At 42.2% G+C, this 25193-nt stretch overlaps 2 protein-coding genes and 1 long non-coding RNA gene across 6 annotated transcripts in view; 1 reads left to right on the forward strand and 2 right to left on the reverse strand.

Moving 5' to 3' along the window:
- Window positions 1-13845, reverse strand: coro1cb (coronin, actin binding protein, 1Cb). 3 transcript variants are annotated; one of them, XM_018671243.2, is made up of 11 exons: window positions 11348-13845; window positions 6053-6252; window positions 4134-4256; window positions 3919-4048; window positions 3529-3710; window positions 3290-3409; window positions 2729-2833; window positions 2487-2632; window positions 1973-2030; window positions 1579-1824; window positions 1-1026 (listed from the first exon to the last, which is right to left on the reverse strand). In XM_018671243.2, exons 1-11 carry the CDS (start codon window positions 13830-13832, stop codon window positions 907-909), a joined length of 3915 nt encoding a protein of 1304 aa, XP_018526759.2. In that variant the 5' UTR covers window positions 13833-13845; the 3' UTR covers window positions 1-906. The 3 variants fall into 3 exon arrangements, with proteins under 3 accessions (XP_018526759.2, XP_018526760.1, XP_018526761.1); XM_018671244.2 differs by lacking the exon at window positions 11348-13845 and adding an exon at window positions 9645-9958; XM_018671245.2 differs by lacking the exon at window positions 11348-13845 and adding an exon at window positions 8736-8827.
- Window positions 8903-23491, forward strand: LOC108879844 (uncharacterized). Its single transcript, XR_001960401.2, has 3 exons — window positions 8903-9049; window positions 10660-10739; window positions 22918-23491. It is a non-coding gene; the product is annotated as an uncharacterized LOC108879844 (long non-coding RNA).
- ssh1b (slingshot protein phosphatase 1b) overlaps window positions 16398-25193 on the reverse strand; it is a 16988-nt gene continuing 8192 nt past the window's right edge. For both annotated transcript variants that reach the window (XM_018671247.2, XM_018671246.2), the window contains 8 exons: window positions 24828-25022; window positions 24405-24498; window positions 23975-24103; window positions 23737-23783; window positions 22926-23072; window positions 22217-22417; window positions 21450-22092; window positions 16398-21286 (listed from right to left, as the gene is read on the reverse strand). In XM_018671247.2, coding sequence (XP_018526763.1) covers window positions 20642-21286; window positions 21450-22092; window positions 22217-22417; window positions 22926-23072; window positions 23737-23783; window positions 23975-24103; window positions 24405-24498; window positions 24828-25022 — 2101 coding nt within the window. In that variant the 3' untranslated portion in view covers window positions 16398-20641. The remainder of the gene's footprint in view (window positions 21287-21449; window positions 22093-22216; window positions 22418-22925; window positions 23073-23736; window positions 23784-23974; window positions 24104-24404; window positions 24499-24827; window positions 25023-25193) is intronic.

Consider the following 25193-nt stretch of genomic DNA (forward strand, 5'->3'; position numbering starts at 1 on the left):
TTTTCATGTGTAAAATCTTTATTATGTGCACAGAACTGTTTGTCAGGGGTTCAGTGAAACACAAGCTGGGTGAGTGGTCCCTTCCCAACACCAAATACGCACTGGAGAGGGTGACTTTTAAGTTTGACCCTTAACAGTGACAAGAGGCACCACTACATTTGCACAACATTTACACCAGAGAGATGCAACCCGCCCTCCCGCCCACCCCCAACCCCTTCCCATTAAAACCCGATGTTAAATTTCAATCCCAGAAGAACAGGAACAAAATGTTTTAGAAGGAATTCTTCCACATTCATAAATCTGATGGTTAGCAATGAGCAAACTGGTGGGAGGAAAGAAGTTCGACAGCTATTGTTTAAAAAAAAGAGAAATCCAGCTCAACTAACTCATTCTACCAGGTTGTGACTGGAATGTACAACAGGAGAGAAAATAAATGTAAAAGCAGTGCATGAAACCGCACACGATTCATATTTGGCAACACAAAAAAAGAACAATGGAAATAGTGATGCTACATACAGTTTTTGAGTACAAACTTCACATAAGAATGTTTTACCACGATTTGAAAACAAAAAAAACAAAAAACAAACAAACAAAAAAAGAGTTAAGACTTTTCCTTCAACAAAATGTCTCTTCTTCAAATGTGTACATGAGCTGCAAGAGTTTTTCCTTTTCTCAGTGTGTGTCAGGGCGAAGTGTGAAACCTGGGAGGCTTGATGAGGGAAAAAAAAAAGTTCATCTTGGAATGTAGGCTTGGACTCACCATGGAGACGACGCCAAGCCGGATGAAGCCGAATCTTGAAAATTTGGCCGTGGCTGACCACCCCCCGCCTGCCCGTCTGTTCGATTCTCTCCAGAACAACCGATGGTCCTGGGAAGTGGGGTGGGGGTGGGAGTGGGGCCTGCTTCTTACATGGCGACCTTGGCAACCTGCTCTTCCAGTCTGGCGATTCGACGGTCTTGAAGGATGACGCGGTCCCTGAGTGACTTGAACTCTCGGAGTACCTCTTCCAGTTTGTCTTCCATTTTCTGGGCAAAAATGGAAAGACGGTTAGCTTGACAAAATACTTTGCACTTCTCATTAAGCGCTTCAGAGGCTGGTAAAGATTTCTAGAGCTGCTTACAGCAGATTTTGTGGGCAATAGCTATTTACCGTATCTACTTTAAAACTAATTTTGCTGTTAATCCTGGTCAAATAAGCAGGGACTGCACAGGAAATGAAGCCCTGTAGCTGTTAACATTTTCCTTTGCTGCTCCACTGAATTGTGACCCAAATACCAAAGTATGTGCTGATCCATAACTTCTGTCAATTGTTCCAACCATAATAATTACTGTGGATGAGGGAGTACAAATGTCAGCAAAAAATACTGTGTGTGCAAGTTAGACAAGTGCTACTTTGAACTCAGAGAGAAAACAGTAATCATAATCTATTTTTAAGAACCTAGTTATACTAATAAAAAAGTAGGAATAAACAGTTGAAAGTTGAATCAGTTGAAGGAAAAATAGTTTTGAGAAAAAACACTGGGGTATATGACATGTTCATACAGTTCTGCAAATGTGGTCTCATCGTTCAACACTTACTACTGAGGGCTGTGGAGAAGCGTGCTTCTGGACAGTCGAGATGCTGTGCTCTGCTTTTGTGGCCGGCTTGGTCTCCAGGACGTTCGTCTTGACCACTTTCAGATCCCGGTTCTTCGTGGAGACGTAGCCGTCTTTGAGTGAGATGAGGATGGGGCCTCCGTTCTTGCCGGCAAACCACTCCTCTGCCTCCAGGGCGGGGTCAGGGCCGGCTGTGTCCGGGTACAGGTCGTCCTGGAACAGATCCGACTGGGCAGGTGGAGAGAGCAGAGAGGACATGGGAAATGAAGAAAGGAGGACTGGGTAGAACACTGACAGATATGGATGGAGGAAAATTACCTGTATAAAGCAGCAGTGAAGGAACAGCATATTTATTACTTGACTTAAACAGACTTACCTTACGTGGGACTGTCATGATGATTGGTTCACATTTTCTCTCATGTAATTTGTAAAACCTACAGAGACAACAGCAAGAATAGTAAGTTATATAAAAATATGTTTTAAATAAAGTAATACATTCAGATTAATACACATTAGTAATAAAATAAAAAAATGAAAATAAAGCTAGATTTAATTAACTTTGTAGTTTAGCTACTTAGACAGACCCTCACATAATCAGTGATTTTCTCTATATGTTTCTCTTCATATTGTGGTAAAAGGAACGTGTTTACACTAAACTGTGGTCATTAGGTGATTAAGACAGAAAAATTATCTGCAACAATTTTGAAAAAAAAAACTAATTGCTTTTTAAATTTTTTGAAGCAAAACTGATTCCAGATTTTAAAATATGAATATTTATTGCCAGGCTGAAGAACTATGTAATAAAACAGAAACATGCATATTTTTCAGATAAATTTGGTAATAACCAAAAAAATAATGATCCTAACATGTCAGCTGAATTGCTGTGTTACCTTGCAATTTCACACTTGTTGACATCCAGGCCTCTTTTGGGCATGTATCCCATGCCCCTCTGGGGCTCCTTGGTGGAAAAGGTGTTGAGGTAGTGAACAAACGGTGCCTCATCTGTGATCTCAAAGTACCGGATGCTGCTGTCACCCTGAGGACACACAGTCACAACTAAAAGTCAGTTTGTGAATCTAAGTATTACAACTGGGAAACAAAACAGAAATATCTGTATTATAAGGAATCTCACCTTTCCACACAGGTAGACTACATTGGTGTCAGGGTCGTAGAATGGCAGCAGAACTCCATTACTGGTGTCCATCTCTTGAACACATATTGGCTCATCCATGTTGTCCTGGTAACACAAAATTCAGCATTTCAGTACAGTTTCACAGTACAGATTAATGATTAAAATCCAATTATTGCTGATTGTCTGTATGAGTTGCCCCTGTGTTCAGTGCATGCCAAACTCTCGCATATAGAGAACAATCAACAGGAATAAATCTCATATTTAAAATTACTCCTCACTGGTTTCTCTCTTTTCTCTTTGTATTCACTGCCCCCTGCTGGAGCTGAGATGTTACAGACACATATAGTTGAGAGAAAGAAGCAAAGAGAGAGAGAGCATGTTCACCACAGGAGCGACTGATGAGGTCAACACATTGACCTATATCATTGTCAGGAAGCTGTTCAGAGCAAGGCTCTATAAAAGTTCTACATCACATTAAAAGTTCCATGTGTCATGTAGATAGCAGTGTTTCTGTGATGTGTCAGAGCGTGAAGGATTGAATGAGACTCTACACTGACGTACACTTTTCCACAGGGCTAGCTGGCGCTCGCTCATGCGGCTGAATCCGGTGGTGAAAATGTTTCCGTCTGCTAAAAAGATGGCTCTCATTGGTCGAGCTCCCTCGTGGGCTTTGTCCTTCTCCTGATAAATGAGACAAAAACACCTGTCAGATTGGGCAGCCATGTTTGTAGACACTGTAGGTGTTTCTATTCCACACGTCAGGCATCCTCTCCCCAGATCCCCACGGCGTTTTCACTTACCGTCACAATCTTTTTCTTACGGGGGTCGATGACACGGACCTTCTTGTCCTTGCAGGCGGTGCAGAGCAGGCTGCCGTTGCGGCTCCAGCTGACACTAAAGATAACATCGGGGTGCATGTCCTCCAGGTTGATCATGGCCTCCCCCGTGCCCACATTCCAGATGATGATCTGGTTGTCGCACCCTAAAATGGACACAAACAGCACAGCCTGACTGCACACACCTCTGCGTCCAAGTCTATTTTCGGCACTTTACATCACACAAGGCAACGCGACAGGAGGCAGTCTCTGAGATAATTGGTCAGATTTGGAGTTCAGCTGTGCACAGGGGGACAAATGGAAGACCAGTTTGAGGGCAGAGGGTATGCACCAGAGGCTCTAGTTGAATGTTACCTGCACTGAGGAGAACATTGCGAGCGGTGGGATGCCAAGACACAATGCCAACCCTCTTAGAGTGGCCCTCTAACACCACCACAGGGTCTGAGAGGGGATTCTCCAGCCCGTTCTCAGGGATCTGCCAAACCTAAAATCAGACATAAAATAAAGCAGATAAAGAAAAGTAGAAGCTACAAAATAATTGATGCTTTAAAGATGAACCATGTCCTTACCATGACTGTGCAGTCCTCTGAGCCGCTCGCAATAACGAGGTCATTGTGAGGACACCAGTCGATGTCCAACACTGGGCCTGTGTGACCACATACTGTTGGGTAGACCTTGTCTATGCGGCCGGTCTACGGGACAGAGGACAACAAAGGGGTTAAAGAGTGTGACCTAAGGTAGAGCAATAAAGTTCAGGAAGCTGATCCTGGTCAGAGAGATATGAAAATGACTGACACACAGGGCTGACATAACTATCCTGTCCTCTAGATAAGTTTTATTTAATCATGCGTGACTACACAAATATTCTTCGCTTTTCTATGACAATCATGTTGCAGTTTCACTTAACAGCTGACTTCATACTTGGATACTAAGTTTAATTTTCACGTGAGCACACTATAAACAAGTTTTTACTGCAGTGACCTTTCTCAGCAGGGCGGACATCTGTGATTTCTACCTGTTGTAGCAGCTTCTCCAGAGGCAGGACATTATACAGTGAATATAAATTAATTAACCCAGTGGCCTAAAATAATGAGCAGCCGTCTCCTCTGTGAGTATCATGTGCTCACTGAGGCAACTGTAACAGGATACAAATCAGATGCCTTTACTATCAGGCAGACTTAAACATTGATTATCTATGGGGTTTGCTACAGATATGAGCCTCAGGAAACGGCAGGACGGGGTCACAGCAGCAGTAAACTGATGAGCAGGCCTATGGAATTGACTCACCACATGCTTTGAAAGCTACAACTGGCTACAACCTCTGGATATGCGTTACACCCTCGATATCCAATTCTGTTCCTCAAGGACCTGTACTTAAAGCCACCATGTGTAGGATTACAGAATTTCTGACTTTGGTGTGCATGTCGTCAGAATAATTATAAAAATTCCACAGCCACACTTGCCACTTTGTGAGAATATACTTAACAGGCCAAACAGTGCTTTGAGCTAAATGCTAACAAAATCATTACAATTCATCCTGTGGGGAACACGAGTGTGTGCAACGAATTCCATGAAAATCCCTGCAAAATTTATACAAACATTTCACTCAAAACCACAAAAGTCAACCTCATGGTGGCATTAGAGGAAAAGTGAGGGGATTGCTGGAGTTACTAGGATTCATCGTCTGTGGAACATCAACACCTGTAGAAAATTTCATTACAATTCATCCTATAACTGTTATGGCTAAAATTATATACAATGTGCTGTGCTGACAATGTGTTCACACTAATGAAAGAATCCCACTGTTACAACTTTCCAAGATTAGCATCACTAGGCTACTCAAGATGGTCGCTGACTATGCTATATTAATAAGACAGTAATGTAATTTGCACAGTGAAATAACACTTATCCTGTGTTAAGTGCTGGTTGTATGCAGAGGGGCACTGATACCATTTTTCTACTAAGGACCACACTGAGTCCGTAGTAGAAAAGTCCTGACTGCTGTGCGTAGTAAACTATGAAAAGTTTTGATAACATGAATGTTTATTCAGTAAGTGCCATAGCTTAGTTCAATAGCTGCTCTCATCTATTTAGGGTTGCAGTGATGTTAACTGCTTTGCCTGCCAAGTTGCCTATCCTGTACTGAAGCTTTCAGAAAAATGCAAATTCAGAGGGGCAAGTACCACTTGGATACTGACGTGAACAGGATTTAGAATTTGGAAAAAGTGAACTTCAATATGACACAAACTCTGCCTGAGCCACAGACAGAGCAGTTGTGGCTCATTATCCACCACAGCAAAGTAAATACCAGCAAAGCACCAGCCCTCAAGGACCAGAATTGAAGATTTGATGCTTTAAACCATCCTTGTTTAAGTCCACTGAACTGAGTGTAATAAGACAACAAAGAGGGACATTGTATTTGTATCTTCAGTAACCCCCCCTTTCCTGTTTAAATTTTATATATTTTTTTAGTAGCAGAGTATCTCACCTTTTGTAGAGGAAGGACAAGAAAGGCTCCTCCCCCGCTGGCCTCTATGATGATGGCAACAAACTTGGGGTTGACGGCACAGAAGGAGCTGTCCCACGTGACCCTGGAGACACGGATGTCATCGTAGCACTGGTCGTTCCTCACGGCCTGACCGAAGACGTGACGGAACTTGCTCTGTCGCACAACTCGCCGCAACATATCTACAGAGATAAATAAGAGTACAGTTGGTCAGAGCTCCTGAGAGTTTTGCCCACAAATGTTCTTGTTAAAGGAATTTTTGTTTTGTCAAAAGTGGACATTTTTCCTCAGAAACTGATGTTATGAAATCTGAAAATGAGCATCCTTCTGTCACCGCTGAGCATGCAAACCTTGAGGGGTACGTCTGGCTTACTGCCAGCAGTCTGTCTGATCTGAGATTATGTTTGTTAGCTTTGACTGAGTTTGTTCCTGTGCATGCAGAATCCTACTGGAAAACATTTTTCTCTGGCTGTGTTTACTTCCGTATCTTAGTGTAATATCCCAGACTTCTGAGAGAAAAAAGTTTTAATTCTCTAAAGGTTGTCAACTAACAGACAGACTTGTTCTATTCATTTCAACAGTGTACAGTGTATGGATGTCTACTGGAGTTAGGCTCAGTTAACTTTAATTAGATTTAAATTTAAAGTTTTAGTAGTTATTAATATTTAGGCTACTTCATGACACCTCATCAAGTTAGTTCCACTTCTACAACTGACTGCAAAACCCAAACCTACAGCCAAGCAGTTTCTCTTACAGAGCCAAGAAAAAAAAATCACAATCAGGCAAACCAAAGTGAATTGTGAATCTGAGGTAGCTCTATAGCCTTAACAGTGTCTAACCCTTTATCCTATTTCTTCTCTATGACATCTCATCATTAATTCCTGAAATGCGTCTGTGGCATCTGTGATAAGTTGAATTCATTAAGAAAAGCATCCTCTGCCTTTCCTGGATACCTACCAGAAAACAAAAGTTTGAGTGGTAACAACAATGGTGCCAATGCTATGATGTGTGGCATGTCCACAAATTGGGAGGGACTTAGAGCAATGTTTTTTCAAAGCAGCACAGTAGTGTAGTGCTATGCTGGACAATACACTAGTGTATATTTTGGGGTTTACTGATTAGGACACAGGAAATAAGATATTTTTTCAGAACTGTCATCAGTGATGTTATATTATTAAACTGAGCACACAACAGATGGCCTGTTGCTGCTCTGAGATTCTGGAAATGCTTTCAGTTGTTGATCCACACTGTGGCTGTGTGCACCCTCACTCCCATTTCTGCCTCAAGACAAGTCATTCATCAAGTGTAGACAAATGTTCCCAGAGCAGATTCCACTGTTGGCATCTTGGCTAGATCTGCAGCCACAACATGAAAACCAAACCGAGTGGAAATTCTCCAGAAACTTGACTTGTCTTGAAGCATTGTTTTATATAACTCCAAAAACTCTGTCTTTGATACCTGAGGAATTTCTCATCATTTTAGCAACATGCTTAGCTGTGTAATTATGTGGAAAATATAGCGTCTCAGGGTGGCAATTAAGCTGCCGGTCCCCGGCGACATACTGTGCTGTTATACAGGATGCCGCAGGATTTTTCTGCAGTTATCCTCAGGTCTGTCATCGCACCAAACCACCTGCTTCTTCACACTCAATCGTGGATTATGAGAATGGAAAAGCTGAATCACTGCCCTCTGGATCTAATATAGAAACTTGCATTTTTCCTTCTTTTTCAGCAACACCAGAACATATTTTACAGAGGAGAACAGCTTGGTTGCTCAGACCAAGTTTTTTGCTTAAACCTACGTAACTGGATTTTGATATCAAATGTCAGGTTTTTAAATCATGATGTCAGTTTTTTGTATATGCTTAGTTATTCTGTATTTTTAATGATCATAATGATGTTAACATGCAATATGTCAAAACACACAATTCAGTAAAACTAGCTTAAAGTCACAATATTATACTATACACCACTAGACACCCACACAAGAAACTTGTGAAGCAATAACAGTGGATGTGTTGACTAGAGTAAAACTAAATGGTGTTTTCATCCCAAATAACAAGTCTGAGGCAGACAGATAATGGACACTAACCATATAACCTCAAGTATTGTACACGTAGCCTTAAAATACTTTCATCAACAACTATCTTATCATCTAAGACAGAGAGAAATGAACAGTTTCATGGTGGATTACTGAACATGATCCTTTTTATCAATCAAATACTCCCCCTAGTATGGCCTTGATTCATAAAGCAATGTCCCACAGAGCCGTGAACACTGATCATGCTCTTACAAGGCTGCATAATGCCTGGACAGCGTAGGACTACAGTTTACGCTGACCAGAGCATCATGATGGTGGCCTGGCTGATAGAAGTGAACTCAATGATAGGCCTTGTCACAGCAGTTAATGCGAAGATATTACGGTCCAAGAGAGCAAGCTGAATGAGACTTTGATGGCTTCTCTGATATTAATAAAATGTAGTCAGCAGCCCTGCAGGGGTCTGCCCCCCCTTTCCCCGTCTGTTATTCATTTCTGTCTGGACAATGCGACTACATGGGTGTGCACAACACCACCAAATAATCCATCACTATCCCTACACCTCTGCCTGAGCTTATCATAATGCTGGCATGTTACATTTTTAAATACATGTGCTGAATACACCGACCGATCTTGTGGACTGAGGATGCAGCTGCACGGTGTAACCGTTAGACAATGGTTGCTTGCTAACGTTAGCTGATGTTACCACAAAGCTCGGTGCGTCCCCTCCTCCCCATTTAAACAAGTGGCTACAAACTAGAAAATCAAGGTGATAACGAGACACAGCTGTGATATGTTTAAACCAGCTGTGTGAGTAATTTCAAAACAAGTCGTTGATGCTGTTGGGAAGCTTTGGAGGGAGATACGTTAGCAATGCATGCTAACAAAACGTTGCCGTTACCGAAACAAGGGGGTGGACCGAGTATGCTGATTTATATTTTGGTGAGTACGCTCCAGATGTGACTCTCACTTACAAACGCCACAAAGCATAAGGTTTGATTGAGCTGCTAAAATTCATAAAAACACTGTATGTAAATTAAAGTATAACGTAAAAGGGAGGCGACGATAACGGCAAAGTAGACCGTGTTCCGCCGCACTGCCCCGGCCGGCAGCTCAGCAGCTGTGCCGGGGCTGGTCCCGTCTCAACAGCCGCCGACACACTGAAACACCGCAAACAGAGTGAAGTGTTTTTATTCACATTTACTTGAAAATATCACATAAGCAGTCACCAGACTTTTTTGTTACGGCCCTGCAGAGCTGCCCACTCAGACTAAAATGTTTAATTTCCCCTCTCTTATCCTGCCAGTGTGTTTGGCATCCACAGTTCAGTTTAGCTAGGATAGCGTCCTAGCCTAGCTGCTAACTGTTAGCTGCGGTGGACCGCCGCCAGCTGACGCAAGTGCAGATATTTCCACCCGAGGTTTTTGGCTGCTCCCATTCTCAAACCCATCCAGCCAGCTAAATGGATGCTGCACAACCCCGACCGACCGATCACATGGAAAATGCACAGTGCTAAGAGACTTTTAAGGTTTCTTACCTCCTAAATCTATGCAAGATTTTCGTTAGCACGGGGGTAATCAATCACAACACATGAATCTGGTAGTTTAGGCGCGCCCTTATCCTGCAGGACGTTGCTCTAATATCCCTGGTCTCCACAAAAAAAAAAAAAAAAAAAAAACAAGGCCAGCCGCCTCTCCTGCCTGCAAATTTTTGACCCGGAGTAAGTGATTTAGATGTAGTTGTTATTTCAGGATGCAAGTTGACGGATAGAGCATCTCCTGTCCGCTCCTCACCTGCGGAAGATTAGCAATCGTCTATTCTCATCGTTATTAAATTCAATAGGATACGGTGACGACCGGCTACGGCACATGCGCAAACGAAAAGTCAGATTTAATTTCCCAAGGCTGTGAATGGGGATGGGACTTCAGGAGGAACAGTGGGTTTCTCCCCAAGTCGACCTCGTGTCTCTTGAAGTACAACTACTGAATCAGGTTCGAATTCTTAATCAGAATTTTGTTCAGCTATGCAAAAATGTGGATTTCATAGCCAGCAGCATCTTTTGTTTCAGGGTCCCTCCCTTCCCCCTCTGTCCCATCCCACCCTAGCCTGTCCTGCTCAAACACAATAAAGAAACCCCGCTCCCCACAGTCTGTGATTCACCCACACATCACAAATATTTAGGAAACACAGCTATAAACCATTTCCTCTGTTTGCCCTTTCAGTAATTATGTTGTTTCAAAACATGTTTGCACCCTTTCCCTGATTAAATGTTAGGGCTCTAGCAGCTAAAGTTTATTCCTCAGTTTCACTCATTTTAAGTAGATGCCTAAAATGAGTGGATACATGTATAAAGATCTCAAATTTTTAACGTAGGTTTTAGACTCTAGAGTTGGAACCTTTTTGTGAGTTGGTCTGCAGGTAGATGCTACACAATTTCAGTAGTCATGAGCAATTATTGAGTAATCTCTTAAATGAATGGATGAGAGATGTAGAAGAAAGAGGAAAGAAAGAGGATTCAATTGCTTATTTCTTTACCTGCTTGTTTCTATAAGGGCAAGGGGCTTGGACTCTATCCAGAGGAGGTGGGCAAACACCATGGGCAGTTGCCAGGACTGCCACTGGGATTGTTAAGGTAGATAAACACATTAATACTCACATTTACACCTACATTAGATGAATTTGAGTCCCTAGTTCACCCTGAGCTGCATGTGTTTGGGGTGTGGGATAAATCTGAGGTGAACAGGGGCTAAAATTAAAAAGAGGAGGGTCCCTTGTGAGAGGATTAACTTGGTTTACTGAGTGATTGAATGACATGGATTTCTCTTTTTGTCCTCAACAATCATGTAAATGCTACTAAGTCATAGTTTAGTCTCTCAGAAAGTTATCTGGGAAAACCCTGCTTTGTTTTTTATCAAATTACTCTCCCAACCAGACAAGAAAAACAAGACTCTTGATAGAATTAGGTTTAAAAGTTTAGATGTCACATATTACATAACTGAGATCCTGTTGTTCCCTTACTGGCAGAGATATTGTTGGACTTTTTTCAATGAGCATGGATACATCAGCTGCTTTTAATTAAGTACATGCTTTGACACATGCTTAATTCTCTGTGGGTTGGTCACAATATATTTATTATTATTATTATTTCAAAAACTGCAAGTCAGTCAGTTTCAGAGGGTCACAATCTCCTAAAGAAGACAGAACTAATGTGTTCAAGCTTTGACTGTCCCAAGTTCTTACCTTTCTTTGGAGGTGGTTGAACTTCTGGTGGTCTCTCTTTGGATTTCTTTGGGACATCGAAGGCATTCTTCATTTGGGACACTTTCACACTTGGACTCTGCTCTGCCACTCGAACCTGAGCTTTAGGCCCTTCGGATCTGACCCGGCTCTGGTCTCTCTGCATTTGATTTGTTTCCTTGATAATTTCTGCCACAGGCTTGTAGGAACCCACCTCACCGCCACTTCCTGCATCCCTATAAGTGCTGTGATCAGTCACATCTTTACGGTAACCATAGTTAGCGTGGTTGTCATTGCTGACCTGTGTGCTGACTCTCGCAGACAGGAGCTCAGGGAAGATTTCTCTTTTTCCTGAACAAGCAGGTTTTGGTCTTTGGATTTCTTTGCCCGACGTGACCTCTGGTATGTCTAGACTCTCTGTGGACGCAAAAGGATTTTGGGGCTTTTTCGTAACAGGAGGAGGTGAGCTTTTATATCTGGCTTGTCTCTCCAGGAATACCCTCCTCTGCAACATGTCCAGGTTTTGCGGCTCCTCATCTGGAGACAGTTTTGCCACGCGCCCACAGTAGTCATAGTCAATCATATCTCCATACTTATCATCCATTTGTGTGAGTGAAAGGTGTTGCCAGGGGCCGAGGTCAACCGACAGACGTCGTATGTTGGCTGGCACAGCGTAAGTGCCTTTTTCATCCCACAGCAAGCACATGTCCTGATTAATTGGAGCGTTGCATGGAAGATCTTTGTTAAAATGAAAAGTGTGTCTTCTCTTCACCTTCTCCTCAGATCGCAGATGATCTTTGCCTCTTCTTTGCACGTCAGTAGACATTAATTGTGCAGTTTTGAGCTTTATAAATGGGTTTTTAGGTTTTTTGGGGACAGGTGGAGGTGGACCTTTAACTTTGGGCTTTTCTTTTGGCACAGACTCGTCTTTAGAGTCACGAGAGGCGGGTGAGGTGCCTGGCACCGTCTGTGAACTGGCTGCATTTGTATCAAGTTGTGTTGCCATTGTTGTGTCTTTCTCAGGCAACAGATGAGTTAAAGGTGGAGGGGTGATGACGGCAGAGAAGCAAACAAGCTCACTCTCCCTCTTTAGGCTCGCTATCTGTATCTTTCCATCACTGCCTTCATTCCCTGGCAGAGGGAGACAAGGGATCAAATCGCATTGTTCCAATGAAAATGAGAGACTGTCTTGCAGTCGTGCTATTTCAGAGCTAGAGGGCTTGGCCTTTGGTGGGTGAGAGTCTGCTGCTCTATCGATCGCTTGGCCATCCTCTGTCTTGGTGAATGAACTAAGAGTACCTGCTTTAGCCCTCTTAGAGACAGCACCAGCAAACCTGTTCTGATGATACTGGTCAGCTTGTGTTTTTTGTGCAATAAATCCCAAATTGTGGCTTTCCTTATGTTGATTTTGTGATTCTCTGAAGCAAGGATTCTGGTCTGACCTGACAGCTCTCTCCCAACCCCCCTCTTCCTGTGTTAGGAATGAGGAATTAGTAGAAACTTGCCCCTTGCCATGGTCATTCATATTTTGCTCCTCCTTGGCTTTTCCTCTCCCAGTTGTCTCAGTGTGGGCAGCTCCAACATGACTGACTCCTTTTAGCGGACACCTGCTGCCTGTCACTTCAGCCAAATGTTGACCCATTTCACTCTCAAAACAGGCAGCGGGTGAACTCTTAGCACATGCTTCCCCTGTCTCAGTCTTGACTAAAACTCTGTCAGATGTTCTCTTGCTTTTATTCTCATACCCCCTTTCCTGAGGGGTATTCGTGGAAGGTTGTGGAAGATTACCATTACTGTAGGTAGTGGAAGAGTCCTCTTCAACTTTTCTTTTAATAGATGACTGCAGATTCTCTGTTTTTATCCTGACGTCATTATTTTCTCCATCGGAAGACAACCAAGATTCATCCCTCTCTAGTACCACAAAGTCCTCCTCATTCGTGGGATCACATGAGGCTGTTAGACCCCTGGTTTGAGTGTCAGGACCTAACTTGCTACAGTCAATTTCAGATTTCTTCCCATTTCCCTGCTCCTCCATAGCTGTAGTCCAAGAAAAGGCCACAGCTTTCCTCTGAAAACCTTGCTTTTTGTTTGAAGTTGGTCTGCTCTCCTCAGGGCCCAGGACAGTTTTTGACTCCTTTACAGTTCGAGTGACACTTCGGCTCTCCCTGTCTCCACCCACCCTCTCTCCCATGGTGTTGAGAGGGTGCTCCTGCTGACCTAGAGGCCTGATTGGCTGCCCAGTTTGGGAGTCTGTACGTGCAGGAGTGACTGTGTGCTCCCCCGCGTGCCCAGTCGCCTGGCCACTGACGCTGATCCCGGTAATCCCGCCAGTACTCTGTGGGGTCGCAAAACTGCCATCATCCTGATCCCTGCTCTCATCTTGCTCTGTCGTCTCTGTCTGTTGTGTCTCTCCAGTCTGATCAGACCAATCTGAATTACCAAGTGACTCTTCATCTTTCTCAGACAGCTTTTCCAGCTTCTGGCCCATGGTCGTTGTTCTGTCTTAGCATTAGGAAAAGAGAGAGACAAATGTCAAGGCTCAGCAGCGGATTTATAAACAAGCCACAGTGGCGTGATGACGATGGCTTGCCTCCCCATCCCATTGAAATGAAATCACACAACAGACACTGCGGTCTATCTTTGACTATCATGAATCTTTCTCTATTTTTGTATATTCTTCTGTACGGCTCACGCTTGCCCTCCCAAGGCCTCTCTGCCTATCTCTCCCATATTCTGTTGGAAAGGAATGTACTGGTGGCTATAATTAAAGTTGGTCCGACTGCTGCCAGTGAGTCAGGAGGCCAAAAAGAAACAAGACAAGTGAGATAAGAGGTCAGCTGCCAGGTGCCAAGGTCAAATAAAACGTCCAGAGAAAATGTGATTTAGTAAATGCTTCCAAATACATGAACTATAAATCATTTCAAATCATTGTGGTGCTCTGTACCAATAAGTCTTTAATTACATCAAAGCCATGTTTAGTATGATTTCTGAGTTTAATAAGTCATTTTGTACAAACAGCCAGCACAGTGTGAGACATCACGCACAGTCAATTACTGGTCTGGAGACAAGGCGTGTTTGTGCTGTGCGTTCCTCCCCTCAAACTATCTGAATGTTTATGATTGTTTTGGTTACGGGGTCTATAGAAAGGTCACCTGGAATACGTGATACCAGTCACAAGTGCTTTGACTTCTGAACTGAATTGTTTGTCTGGAGCTTGATGAGAGTTTAACCATCGACATGATGGATGGTGGAAGAGAGATTATTACAAAAGGAAAACAGCTCAACAGGCTTTAAAGTGGCATGTGGAATCTGAGTATTTTTAGACTGCAAATAAACAACTAAATGTACAGGATGCATACACAACAATAAAAAAACAATAATTACAATAAGTTAAGTACAATAAGTTGTTTTGCAGAAACATACATTTAAGTTAAACTTTAAAAAAACAGTTGATTTAAGTATCTGTTACATGCTAAACTGCCATATATCTTAAATATTCTTTGACTTTGTGAGCTGATAGGTGAGTGAGGAAAGAGAGGTGACTGAACCTCTTCACCCTGCATCTGCAATCATGCGCTCTGCTGCTTAAGCTACTTCAAGCCTGAGAGGCGTTGAGTGACATTTTTTTTTTTCAAGCCTGTCTATTTAACAAACATGCTTGTATATGGCATGTAAATAAAACTAGTCCACTTGAAGCTTATTGGCTGATTTTTGTCTACAAATAATGGCTCTCTAGACCAGTGATTTCCAACTGGTTAGAATATACCGTATAGCTTAAAAGCTCACCTGGTCACCTGGTTTATTTACTTGTAATAGAGCATTCATCCTTTAACCATCTGATGTTGTTTAACTGCAGCTCTGGTTTTCTGGTATGATGTGGCTCAGTATAATCCAGTGCTTGACAGATACATGCGCTTGCAGCTTTAGTGTATCTAAAGTGTTATTTTGGGATGGATGTGTTATAATGGCAGCAGTGGGAGGCATCTGTGACACTGGCTTGTGAAACCCCCCTTCCTCATTCTCACTCTATCTCTCTTTCCATTTCCCATTCTTGTGTATCTCATGCTTCCAATACTAAGCACACAGTTTATAAGAGACTTGTGACTTAGAGTACAGTAACTATTAGCCTGGTCTTAGGATTGACTTTGTTTTTTCCAACAAAACAGTCTACCAGGCCTTTATAGCATTAAGTATTTGACAGAATAGAACACTAATTCAAATGGTCAGTACAACAGGATGATATTCAGACACATATCTAGTTTGACAGTAAAATTTTCACAGCATTCTGCATGGCAGGACTAAGGGTCATAAAAGATACAGAGATAAAGATACATGTGGCACGATGGATTTATGCAATATAGCAGCTCAGAATGAGCAATTTCTGTGGCTCCAATAATATGGTTATGTTTAGTTAACTACAGATGTATACAGTATTCCATATACAATACTGGCATGCCAGTTTTTCACACCTTTACATGAAAATTCTTCTGTTATCAATGTGGAAAACTTTTTATTGACCTTAAGCATTTCAATTCTCCTCCTGACCTGTTGTAACATTTACCATGAGAATCAATACTGACTATTCTTATTGATGCTTCCCTTCAAAAAAAATTAACTATTTGCAGTTTTGAAAACTAATAAACAGTATAGTTACACTGATATAAAATCATCTGAGAGCCTGAGGGGTAGTACATTAGAAAAAATATTTACTTACTGAGGCCAGTGCTTAAAGATGATGCCCTGTCTGCCTGTGATCCTGTCAGACTTTGGTCTTTCTGGGAGATCTTCCTCTTCAGCCGTCACCTGCCCCATGATGTCACACAGACTTCATTTGACTAATTCAATAAGATCACTCTCTGCCCTGTCCATTTAACTAAAAGAGCAAGTCAAAGCCAGAGAGTGACGGAAGCTTTTCAAGTAAGCACAGATGAACAGGGCTTTTCTCATGATATATTTCTTTCCCCTTTAAGTGTCTCTACTCTAGTTTCGTCACACACCAATCATTTTTATGTGTTGAGTGTTACCACTTCCCAAATAACTTAATTTAAACGGATTATGCAGAGGAAATGGTTTATTTCCATGATAAACATTAGACTGGACATCATTTTAACAAAATGTAAAAAAAAGTGCATTACACATGAACATTGGCAATGTACAGTACAGTACACAAAAGTTAACAAAAAACCAATCAACGTAACAAAATCTTACTCCCAGGTAGGTTTTTCATGTTCTGTATTTTCAACTCATCTCATACTCACATGCTTTGGGGCAGACTTGTGCTCTACGAATACACTCTATAAATGCCTGCACCCTCCCTACTGAAGTTACAACATGTCTTAATGTCGTTCCTCAACTTCTGGCCCTTAAGTAGGATTGTCAGTTTGATGCCTGCTGCCTGGGAATAATGCAATAAAAACAATCATTGCCATTTTTAATAGAGCCTGAAGACATTTGTCTAAATTAGAGATGGCCCGAAATCTTTTTTTTTTCTGTGGTGCAAACACGAGAACTTAATTATAAGTATTCCTCAATACACAGTAGCATTATCAGTGCTTTTCTTAATATTGACCACATCTGCAAGCTAATGTACTTCAATAGCAAATTGTAGAGAAAAATATATACAGACTGGTAAATTTCAGAGACTTAAATCCTTCTTATCTAATGTTTTAATGTAAATGATAGTTCTCATTCCAGCAAGTAAGGTTCTTCAGCCAGCTATTGAACCAATACAGTGTACCACAACAATATCAAACAAATACAATATTATTATAGGCTATTAATAAATGGAAGTCCATCAAGTATGTGTGTATCGAGGGAGAGGAGGCTGCTGTGCATGAGCTTATGTGTGTTTGCATACATTATATTATGTGCCAAGTTATACATTGCGAGGAGCATGGTTATTATTGGGAGTGAGGGTAAATAATGTACAATGAAACCAGACCATCAACACACTCACAGAAACTTTGCAAAGCCTGTGATGCTTTATGACACAGCTAAGGCCGAGGTTAAGGCACTTAAATGCGAAAACAAATTCAACACATGAAGCAAAGAAGCGAACATAGTGCTATGGTCTGGGAACGTGAACAGAAGGTTGTAGTGCGGGTAACATCACGTAAATGTCAAGCACCCTCATCAGGCCCACCTGTCAAGAGCAATAACATACTGACAACAACTGGCTGAAATTAGAGTCATATTAAGAATGTATCAAAGGAACGGTTTGAGATTTTGGGAGGTAGGCTTATTTGTTTTCTTGCCAAGAGAAAAGATCAAAATCACTTTCTTGTCTGTGTGGTAAATATGATCATAGCCAGTGGTGGTTTAGCTTAGCATATAGTCTAGAAGTAAAGAAACATATAGCGTAGGTCTATCCAAAGGTTAAACAAAATCTGCCTGTTAGCGCCACTCTAGCTCACAGTTGTAAAGTGTAAAAATAACTAGATGTTGTTTTACACTTTTATTTTTGTAAGAATTAAACAAAAGAGATACTGGTCATGGGATTTTCTTATCTTCCGACAGAACCAGGCTAGTGGTTTTTCCCCAGTCAGTGTTAGGCTAAGCTAACTGGCAGCTAGCTGTTACTTAATATTTACCATACACACATGACAGCGGTATCAGTCTTGTCATCTACCTTTTGACAAGAGGGCAAATAAACAAATTTCCCAAAATGTCAAACTAGTCATTTAATCTGTCTTTCAGAGCCCTCAGTGAGCTCTCCACTTTTTGACATCACTTAATTCTTTTAGCTGCAATATTCATAAACTACCTTATGATAACTACAACTTTTTTTTTCTATTTCTATTATTCTGTGTGTGGTATCTGATACTGTCAACAACTTTCTGTAAGTGCCTTATGTTACATCATGCTCAAATGGCCACATGAGGGAAAGAACAAGTTAAATGCAAAACCAAATTACTTAAATCTAACTAGTGGAGCAAACCTGCAGCTCCCTGGGATCCAGTTAAGGGAGGAGAAGGAACAGAGGATGCATTATTGTTGTTTATCTAAGTTTCTACTGATCTAATAGAAGAAAAGCAAAATCTACAAAAATGAGAATAATCCCATGATTAAAGATGATGAAATAATTTGCATTCATTCTTTGCACAGTTTTCATTTCTTCTGAAGCACTCAGATCTTTAAACACAGTAATAACACTTATATGTGCTTTCCCTGCAAACAAACAGGCATCATTTAGTATCATTCTAGCACACCCAGCGTGCCAAAAACGGTAAGAACACAACATCAACCAAACAGAGGAACTTGCAGAGTAACACCCTGTGGCACAGCAACTTTGGATTGGTGGCACAATTTTAACGCAACAGTTTAAAAATATGCCTCAAGCTATTTGAACACATACAAAATGAAAAGGTTTAAATACCAAATGAAAAACTTCAATTAACCAACTGCAGGAGGAGAAGAATTGAGATGTCTAAAACCTGTTAAGCTGGGCTTTGCAGTTTTCTTGATAGGTTACATTTCTGTATTTAAAATAAAGGAAATCTAATCTTGTGAATAAATTAATCAATACTCATTCTAATTTTCACACTGTAAATTCAAATATTTCAATTGGTAATTTGAAAGTCCAAATAATAACAACTGGAGTGCAGTAAATTATCAACAAAATTTACAGCAGCATCTGGTATTGACTGTAACTTAAAGAATATCAAACTACTTCTTTCTATTGTCTCTATTTCTGCCTCAGTGTTTTTAAATGAATTCTTATTAGATGTAGCTATAGATCTGAAATATTCCTGTGAATGGGTACTGGAGTTGTGTTTAAGTGCTATGTCTATACATAACTGGTGTGCTTTTGAAAATATTTGTAGTCTGAGGTTTTTCAAAATATTAACAAAAAGGTAAGTGGGTGAGCCATGTTAACCATGGGAGCCTCTTAGATAAATGACTACCCAGATCCAGGCTGGGTAAGAAGGTAAAAAAAAAAGTATGTGTAACTGGTCAAAGGAAATTGCGCTGAGCGTCTTTGTTGGCTATAATCAGAAAGATGATAAACTGGACCTGGAGACATGATATGGCTTTGGTTACATCAGAAATTATCTGACAAAGAATGATATTTACGCTCATGAATGTTTCATGATGCCTGAATGTTGTAACATCTTTCAACAAGAGAAAAGTATTTCTTCAGTCGTTCTTTGAGGCATAAGAAAAGGAGTTCAATTCAATCACTTTACCGACGCCCTTTGTTGTCACATAAACTGAATAATGACAAATTTCAATCTGTTAAATTTTCAGTATTTAAAAACTCACTGAAAATTAAAGACGACTTTAATATGTTTTCTGCTGAAGCACGTTGAGGATATGTTTCGTAATACTGCAGTCATGCGTGGCTAAACTGAGCACTTTAAGGACATGATTACATTAACTTTAATGGAACGGATCAGGATGAACCAACCACTGAGCAGAGACAAAACAGTCTTTGACCAAAACAGTCTGAGATGCTTGTGGTCCGAGGTACGACGCTTTTCAAAGAGGCAGAAAAAGGCTCACATATGCTCACTTCCTTTTTTTCTCTAAAAAGATGATTATGCTTTCACATGAAATGCCCTCTTGTGATGCAAAAGCAGCTGCAGCAGGGAAAGTATAAGTGAAGTTAAATGAGGATTCAGTTATCAGTGGTAACATGAGGTGATACTGAATGCAATCAATGGGGCTCAATGGCAAACATTCATTGAGCTCCTGTTGATACTGTTGATGAGCTGGATTGAAAAACATACAGTACACTGACAGAAGCATGTTACTCCAGGTATTTTTCTTTCCATCAACGTCAAAGTGTCAAACTACAGATCTCTCAGGAGTCAGAAAGGGATAACAATTACATCTTATAAACCTCCACTGTCTCCTGTTCTGGGAAAACACCAAACCTGTCTGTTGAGGGTAAAATGGCAGCGTAATGCTCATCTCCACCGGGCTGTGGGAGGGAGTGTGATGATCCTGTAAGTGGGGTGGGGCGGGCAGGTTCAGAAGAGACCAGACAGGCCTCAAAATAGATCTGAGGGACACGTGAAGGACACAAGAAATTCTTCAGTCCCAGTTTAGCCAGAAGCATTCAAGCCTTTAGCATATGGTAAAAACAACCAGCCTAATCTGGATCTTCATGCCAGCAGACAATGTCAGGACACTCTGTGAATGCACAGAGGGCTGTTGCAGCTTGTTACATAGGAGCTTGAGGCCGGGACATGATCAGAGCAGAGCTTCGTTTCTGGTACAACACCACAGGCCCACAGCCATCATAGTGTGCCTGGTGGAGGCAGTGGTGAGCCTCCTCCTCCTCATTCTCTTCCCTTAAGGCAGGGGCCCCACTGGGAGCTGGCCCTCCATGGCCAAGCTTGGCAGCTTTTCAAGCCGCTCCGCCCTCTGTCGCATCAGTTCCAGACCGAATTCTATCCCCAGTCCTGGCATTTGCAGCTGGGCCAGAGCCTGCTGCTGGAGCTCCACTGCACCGCCAGGTTGTAACTTCAAACCTTCAGTGGTAGTCACGTCGATGGCCCCCGTACCCTCCCTTGATATTTGTACTTCCACGTGCCCGCCCTGCGGTTCATCCATGTCCTCTGTCTCCACTGAGCTGCGGTCAGGAGGCGTGTCCTCACAGCTCATGGGTGAGACCAGTTTCTGGCGGTTGGCTGATGGGAAAGATGGGACACCTAGGGCGCAGGTGGCACAGCGGTAAAGGTGAGTGCAGGGCTGGACCAAAGTAGGCGGGATAACTGCAGGGGCAGGCAGGGACTGCAGAATTGGAGTTGAAGCAAAATTTGTCCCGGGCGGATCTATGCATATGGAAGGGACAGTGCAATGGCGGGAGGGGTTAAGGCGGTGGGAACGACCTCCTGCTGGACGGTCACAACGCCGGCCTTGTGGCAGACGCAGGCAGTCTTTACAGGACTGATAGGAGGGCTTCACTTTTAAAGGGTTTCCTGTGCTAGCACTGTCCTAAATGGAGGAAAATTGGAACAGGATACAGTATATGGTCAGTGGCATGCAGAGTATCTAAAATGTTACATTAGATATGCTTTTGACATGAAAAACATAAAATATGTAGATAAACACATAACATGACTTTACCACTGTAAAAATCCACATTTTCTCAACTCACGTCAAAAGCTGCAGGGCAGCTGCGTTTTGCAGCTAGGCGGTTGCTGTTGTTGGTGTTCAGGTTGGCTAGGCCCAACCGGCTTTCCTCCGTCCTCTCAGCCTCCTCCCCTGCCCTCTTCCCATCCGAATTTCCAGGCGTTTGAGCCAAGGCCGCCATCTCCGCTTCCTCTTTCTTTGCCTCTTCCTCATCCTCTTCCTCCAAAGTACTGAACTCGAGTCTCAGTCTCATGTCCTCCAGGGGGTCGAGACGTCCACACGTCTGAGCTGCTGTGCCCTCACCGGGCAGTGCTAAATGGGCCATAGGGAAACCCTCGTCCTCCAACAGGGCGTCCCTCTCCACGTCCTCAATCTCAATGAAGACTCTCTCCATACCCAGCAGAGGGGGGCCCCGCACTGGGGTGGAGGGCTCACTGTCTAGTGCTGAGTCTGACAAACGCCTGAAGTAGTAATTATAGTTCAGAGAGTCAAGGGGCTCCATCTCCAGACCCATACCTCTGCAGGGAGATGCCCCGCAGCCTCCCCAGGCTTCTTCCTCTCTGAGCACTGGTGTCTCTTCCCCACCAGCGCAGTGGCCAGAGGCTTGCAAATCATCTGATCCCTCTTCATCAGTCTCAGGCCTCCATAGCTTGTTGTGGCGCTGTTTGCTGTGAAGGTGAGAAACACATAGAAAGCTTCACAAAGCAGCTGTACAATTTTTAATGCCAGCAGCATGTGTGTAATATCTAATAGTTTTATACAAAGCAGCTGTGTGATTGGAGACCTTCTTACCTAGCATCGAGGATCCCCTCATACTCTGCCAGCTGTCTCATGAAACCAGCGTTTGGCTGAGCTATGCTGCGTTTCTGCTTAACAAAGTTGTAGGCCTTCTCCAGAGACCAGCTGTACTCTTTCATTGCATAGGCAATAACTGTAGAGGCAGACCGGCTCACCCCCATCTTACAGTGCACCAGGCACTTGGAATTGTTCTTCCTATTGGACAGGAAAGAAACTCATTTAATATCAGCTGATGATTGTGTTGAGATTATTAGAAACATTGGATGTGGTGCTCTTCCATTTTTATTTTTACAAACATCCTTTTTGACTTCAGGTTAGCATGGGTAGACAGTTGCATAGCAACCAGACTGACTGCACCATTTCAGCTCTCTCCTCTGTTACTGGCAACAACTCACGGCCATGTCTTGCATATGGGCGGGAGAAAAACATGTCCTGTGTGATCACGGCCCCAGTACTCGCAGAGGATACATGATGTGAGATGGTCAGACTGTGATGATTTAAAAATGTTGACTAAAAACACCATCTATTAATACCACAGTGGTGTGGGAGCACGGTCATGTTGCAGAGTCTCTGATCAAACATTTCTTGGATAACAGCCTATATTTTCTCTCTTAAATCTTGCATCACAGCCCCTCGCCTGTTCTGTCAAATGCACCTAAAAGGCACCACCTCACTGGTTTATTTTTGATTTGCAGGGTCTCACTTGGCTTTGACAATAAAGTTGTAGGTGTCGTTCCAGTGCGCCAGCAGGTCGGTGGCATCCTCATCGTACACACGGACGTTGTGATAAGAGAACATCCCTGGGAAGAAGTTGTCGATCTCTCTGGTAACATTCAGGATGTAACCCACTCTGCAACCACAACAACAAAGCATTAGTTTTTCTTTTCCTGACTATTAGTTAAATTGTTACTCAATACACAGAATAGAAATGAATCTGATTCACATGGAGATTCTCTGCTGAGCTGATTAAATTACTGACTGAGAGCCATGTAGAAAAGTGCCTTTGTTTTCAACAGATTAACTTGATATAATTTTATTCTTTGCCTGCCAAAGCCTAAGATGTAAGATTGAAATATTGCTTTATTACATTTACTGGCTACTATCAATACAGTGTCTGGACTCAGTTCTGTTTCTGTGGCAGAACATTCAATTCAACATCTGCACGTGAACCAACACACTACTTCTAACATTAACTATGACATGCTGTACATCTCAATTTTCAAGACAAAATACTCATAAATAAAGTATATTTTGCTTGTTGAACTAAAAGCTGTGCCAAGACTTCAGCTCCTTTTGTGTTGTATTTTCATAGTCGAAGACTTTAAAAACTGAGAGCTAAAACAAATGGATGTGTCATCCAGACACACCTGAAGGTAATCTAACAGGGGAGATAAAGGTGCTTTATGTACAGATAATAGCAACTGTCAAGGAAAAATATATATGTATAGCATTTATTTAAGAAGATACCATTTAGGATTAAATCAGGAAAATATGATATGTGTCTATCAGCTCACCCACAGTCACGTAGTTCTTCCAGGTTTGAAGCGTTCCACTCAGAGCCCTACAGAGGTAAAGACATGGAAACCTTTCAATTAGACTAATATTTATAAGTTTAATATTAAAGGCTACTTTAGCTAGTTTAACAATAAACCACAGTGTGGCAGTAGTTGAGCATCAGACGAGAAAAGAGAAGAAAAACTAAATAGTATGACGTAAAGACATGCCAAGGTAGCATAAAGTAAAAATTCTCACCAAGTACACGTGGTCAAAGATAAGTGTGGCCTTGTCCATCTGACCCAGGATCAAAAGCATCTCGTTGTCTATGAACTCCTTGTACTCTTTGAGGTTGCAGCTCATATGCTGCTCCAGCTCATTACGAATCTGAAGAAGAGGATAAAACATATTTAAAAATCTATTAACAAGGTTTCACAGTGTTTTTCCCACAACAAGTAAGAGACTTTTGATTTGAACTTCTTTTTGTTTCGTTTTGCTTCTTATTATCTGTGCACAGTGGCATGGCAAATTATTTTGATGGTGTGCCGAAATGTGAAAACCATTCTTTCACAACCATTGTATAAAAGACATTCACATTTGCCAAGATGTATCTTTTTCCTGCAGTACAGTGTTATGGAAAACTCTAGACCAAATACACACATTGTTGAGGTGTTCATTTGTCACATACCTCCTTTGATGTGATGTTCTCCAGGTCTTGAAACATCATGATGTTGCGTAGCTTAGCTTTAATGAGACATTCTGTTCTCTCTCGCTCAGTTGGCCTGCACATAATGAATCAAAACATCAGGGTTTCTGTCTGAATGAAGACCAGCATAACAGCCGAAAACAAAGGGCAGATTACAAAAGGACAACAGCTGGTGTCTACAGCACTGCCATGAATAAGGACATACACAAGCTAGGCATGTTAGAACTCAGGAGCAATTGGTCTGTTTGAAAAGGTAACACCAATACTGTTTCTCAAAATACAAGTCTCAGTACAAGTCTCAGTCCTCTTCCAGCACAGTTTTCCTACATGTCATGTTACACTTGCCGCTCCAGTTTTCTCACAACTAAAAACTTCTGTTGCAAAAAGCAGCCTGGAGGGTCTCACCGGTCGACAAACATGGTGGGTGAATCGGACCGGGTGGTCTCCAGGTCGGTCATAGCGTTCCACTCATTGATGCAGCTTTGCTCTGAGGTGATGCAGCTCTCATAGAAGGCCATCCACGTGAGAGCAATACCCCCCGGGAAGTAGTTGAACCGACGTGACACCTCGCATGCTTTGTGGAGGACTTGCAGGGCAGACCTGTGGTGACAAAAGTCATCAGTGTCAAGATGGATGTAACGTGACAGGAGAAGAGCAAATAAAGAAACCTGTTCTCAGAGAAGAAAATGAGGCAGATTTGTTTATTAGTAATTCTGCAAAGTGACCAGCAGGTGGCATGTGGATGCAATAGGAAGTCTTTGAACAAACAGT

Source organism: Lates calcarifer, linkage group LG9 (genome assembly GCF_001640805.2).
Source record: "Lates calcarifer isolate ASB-BC8 linkage group LG9, TLL_Latcal_v3, whole genome shotgun sequence".
Lineage (NCBI taxonomy): Eukaryota > Metazoa > Chordata > Actinopteri > Centropomidae > Lates > Lates calcarifer.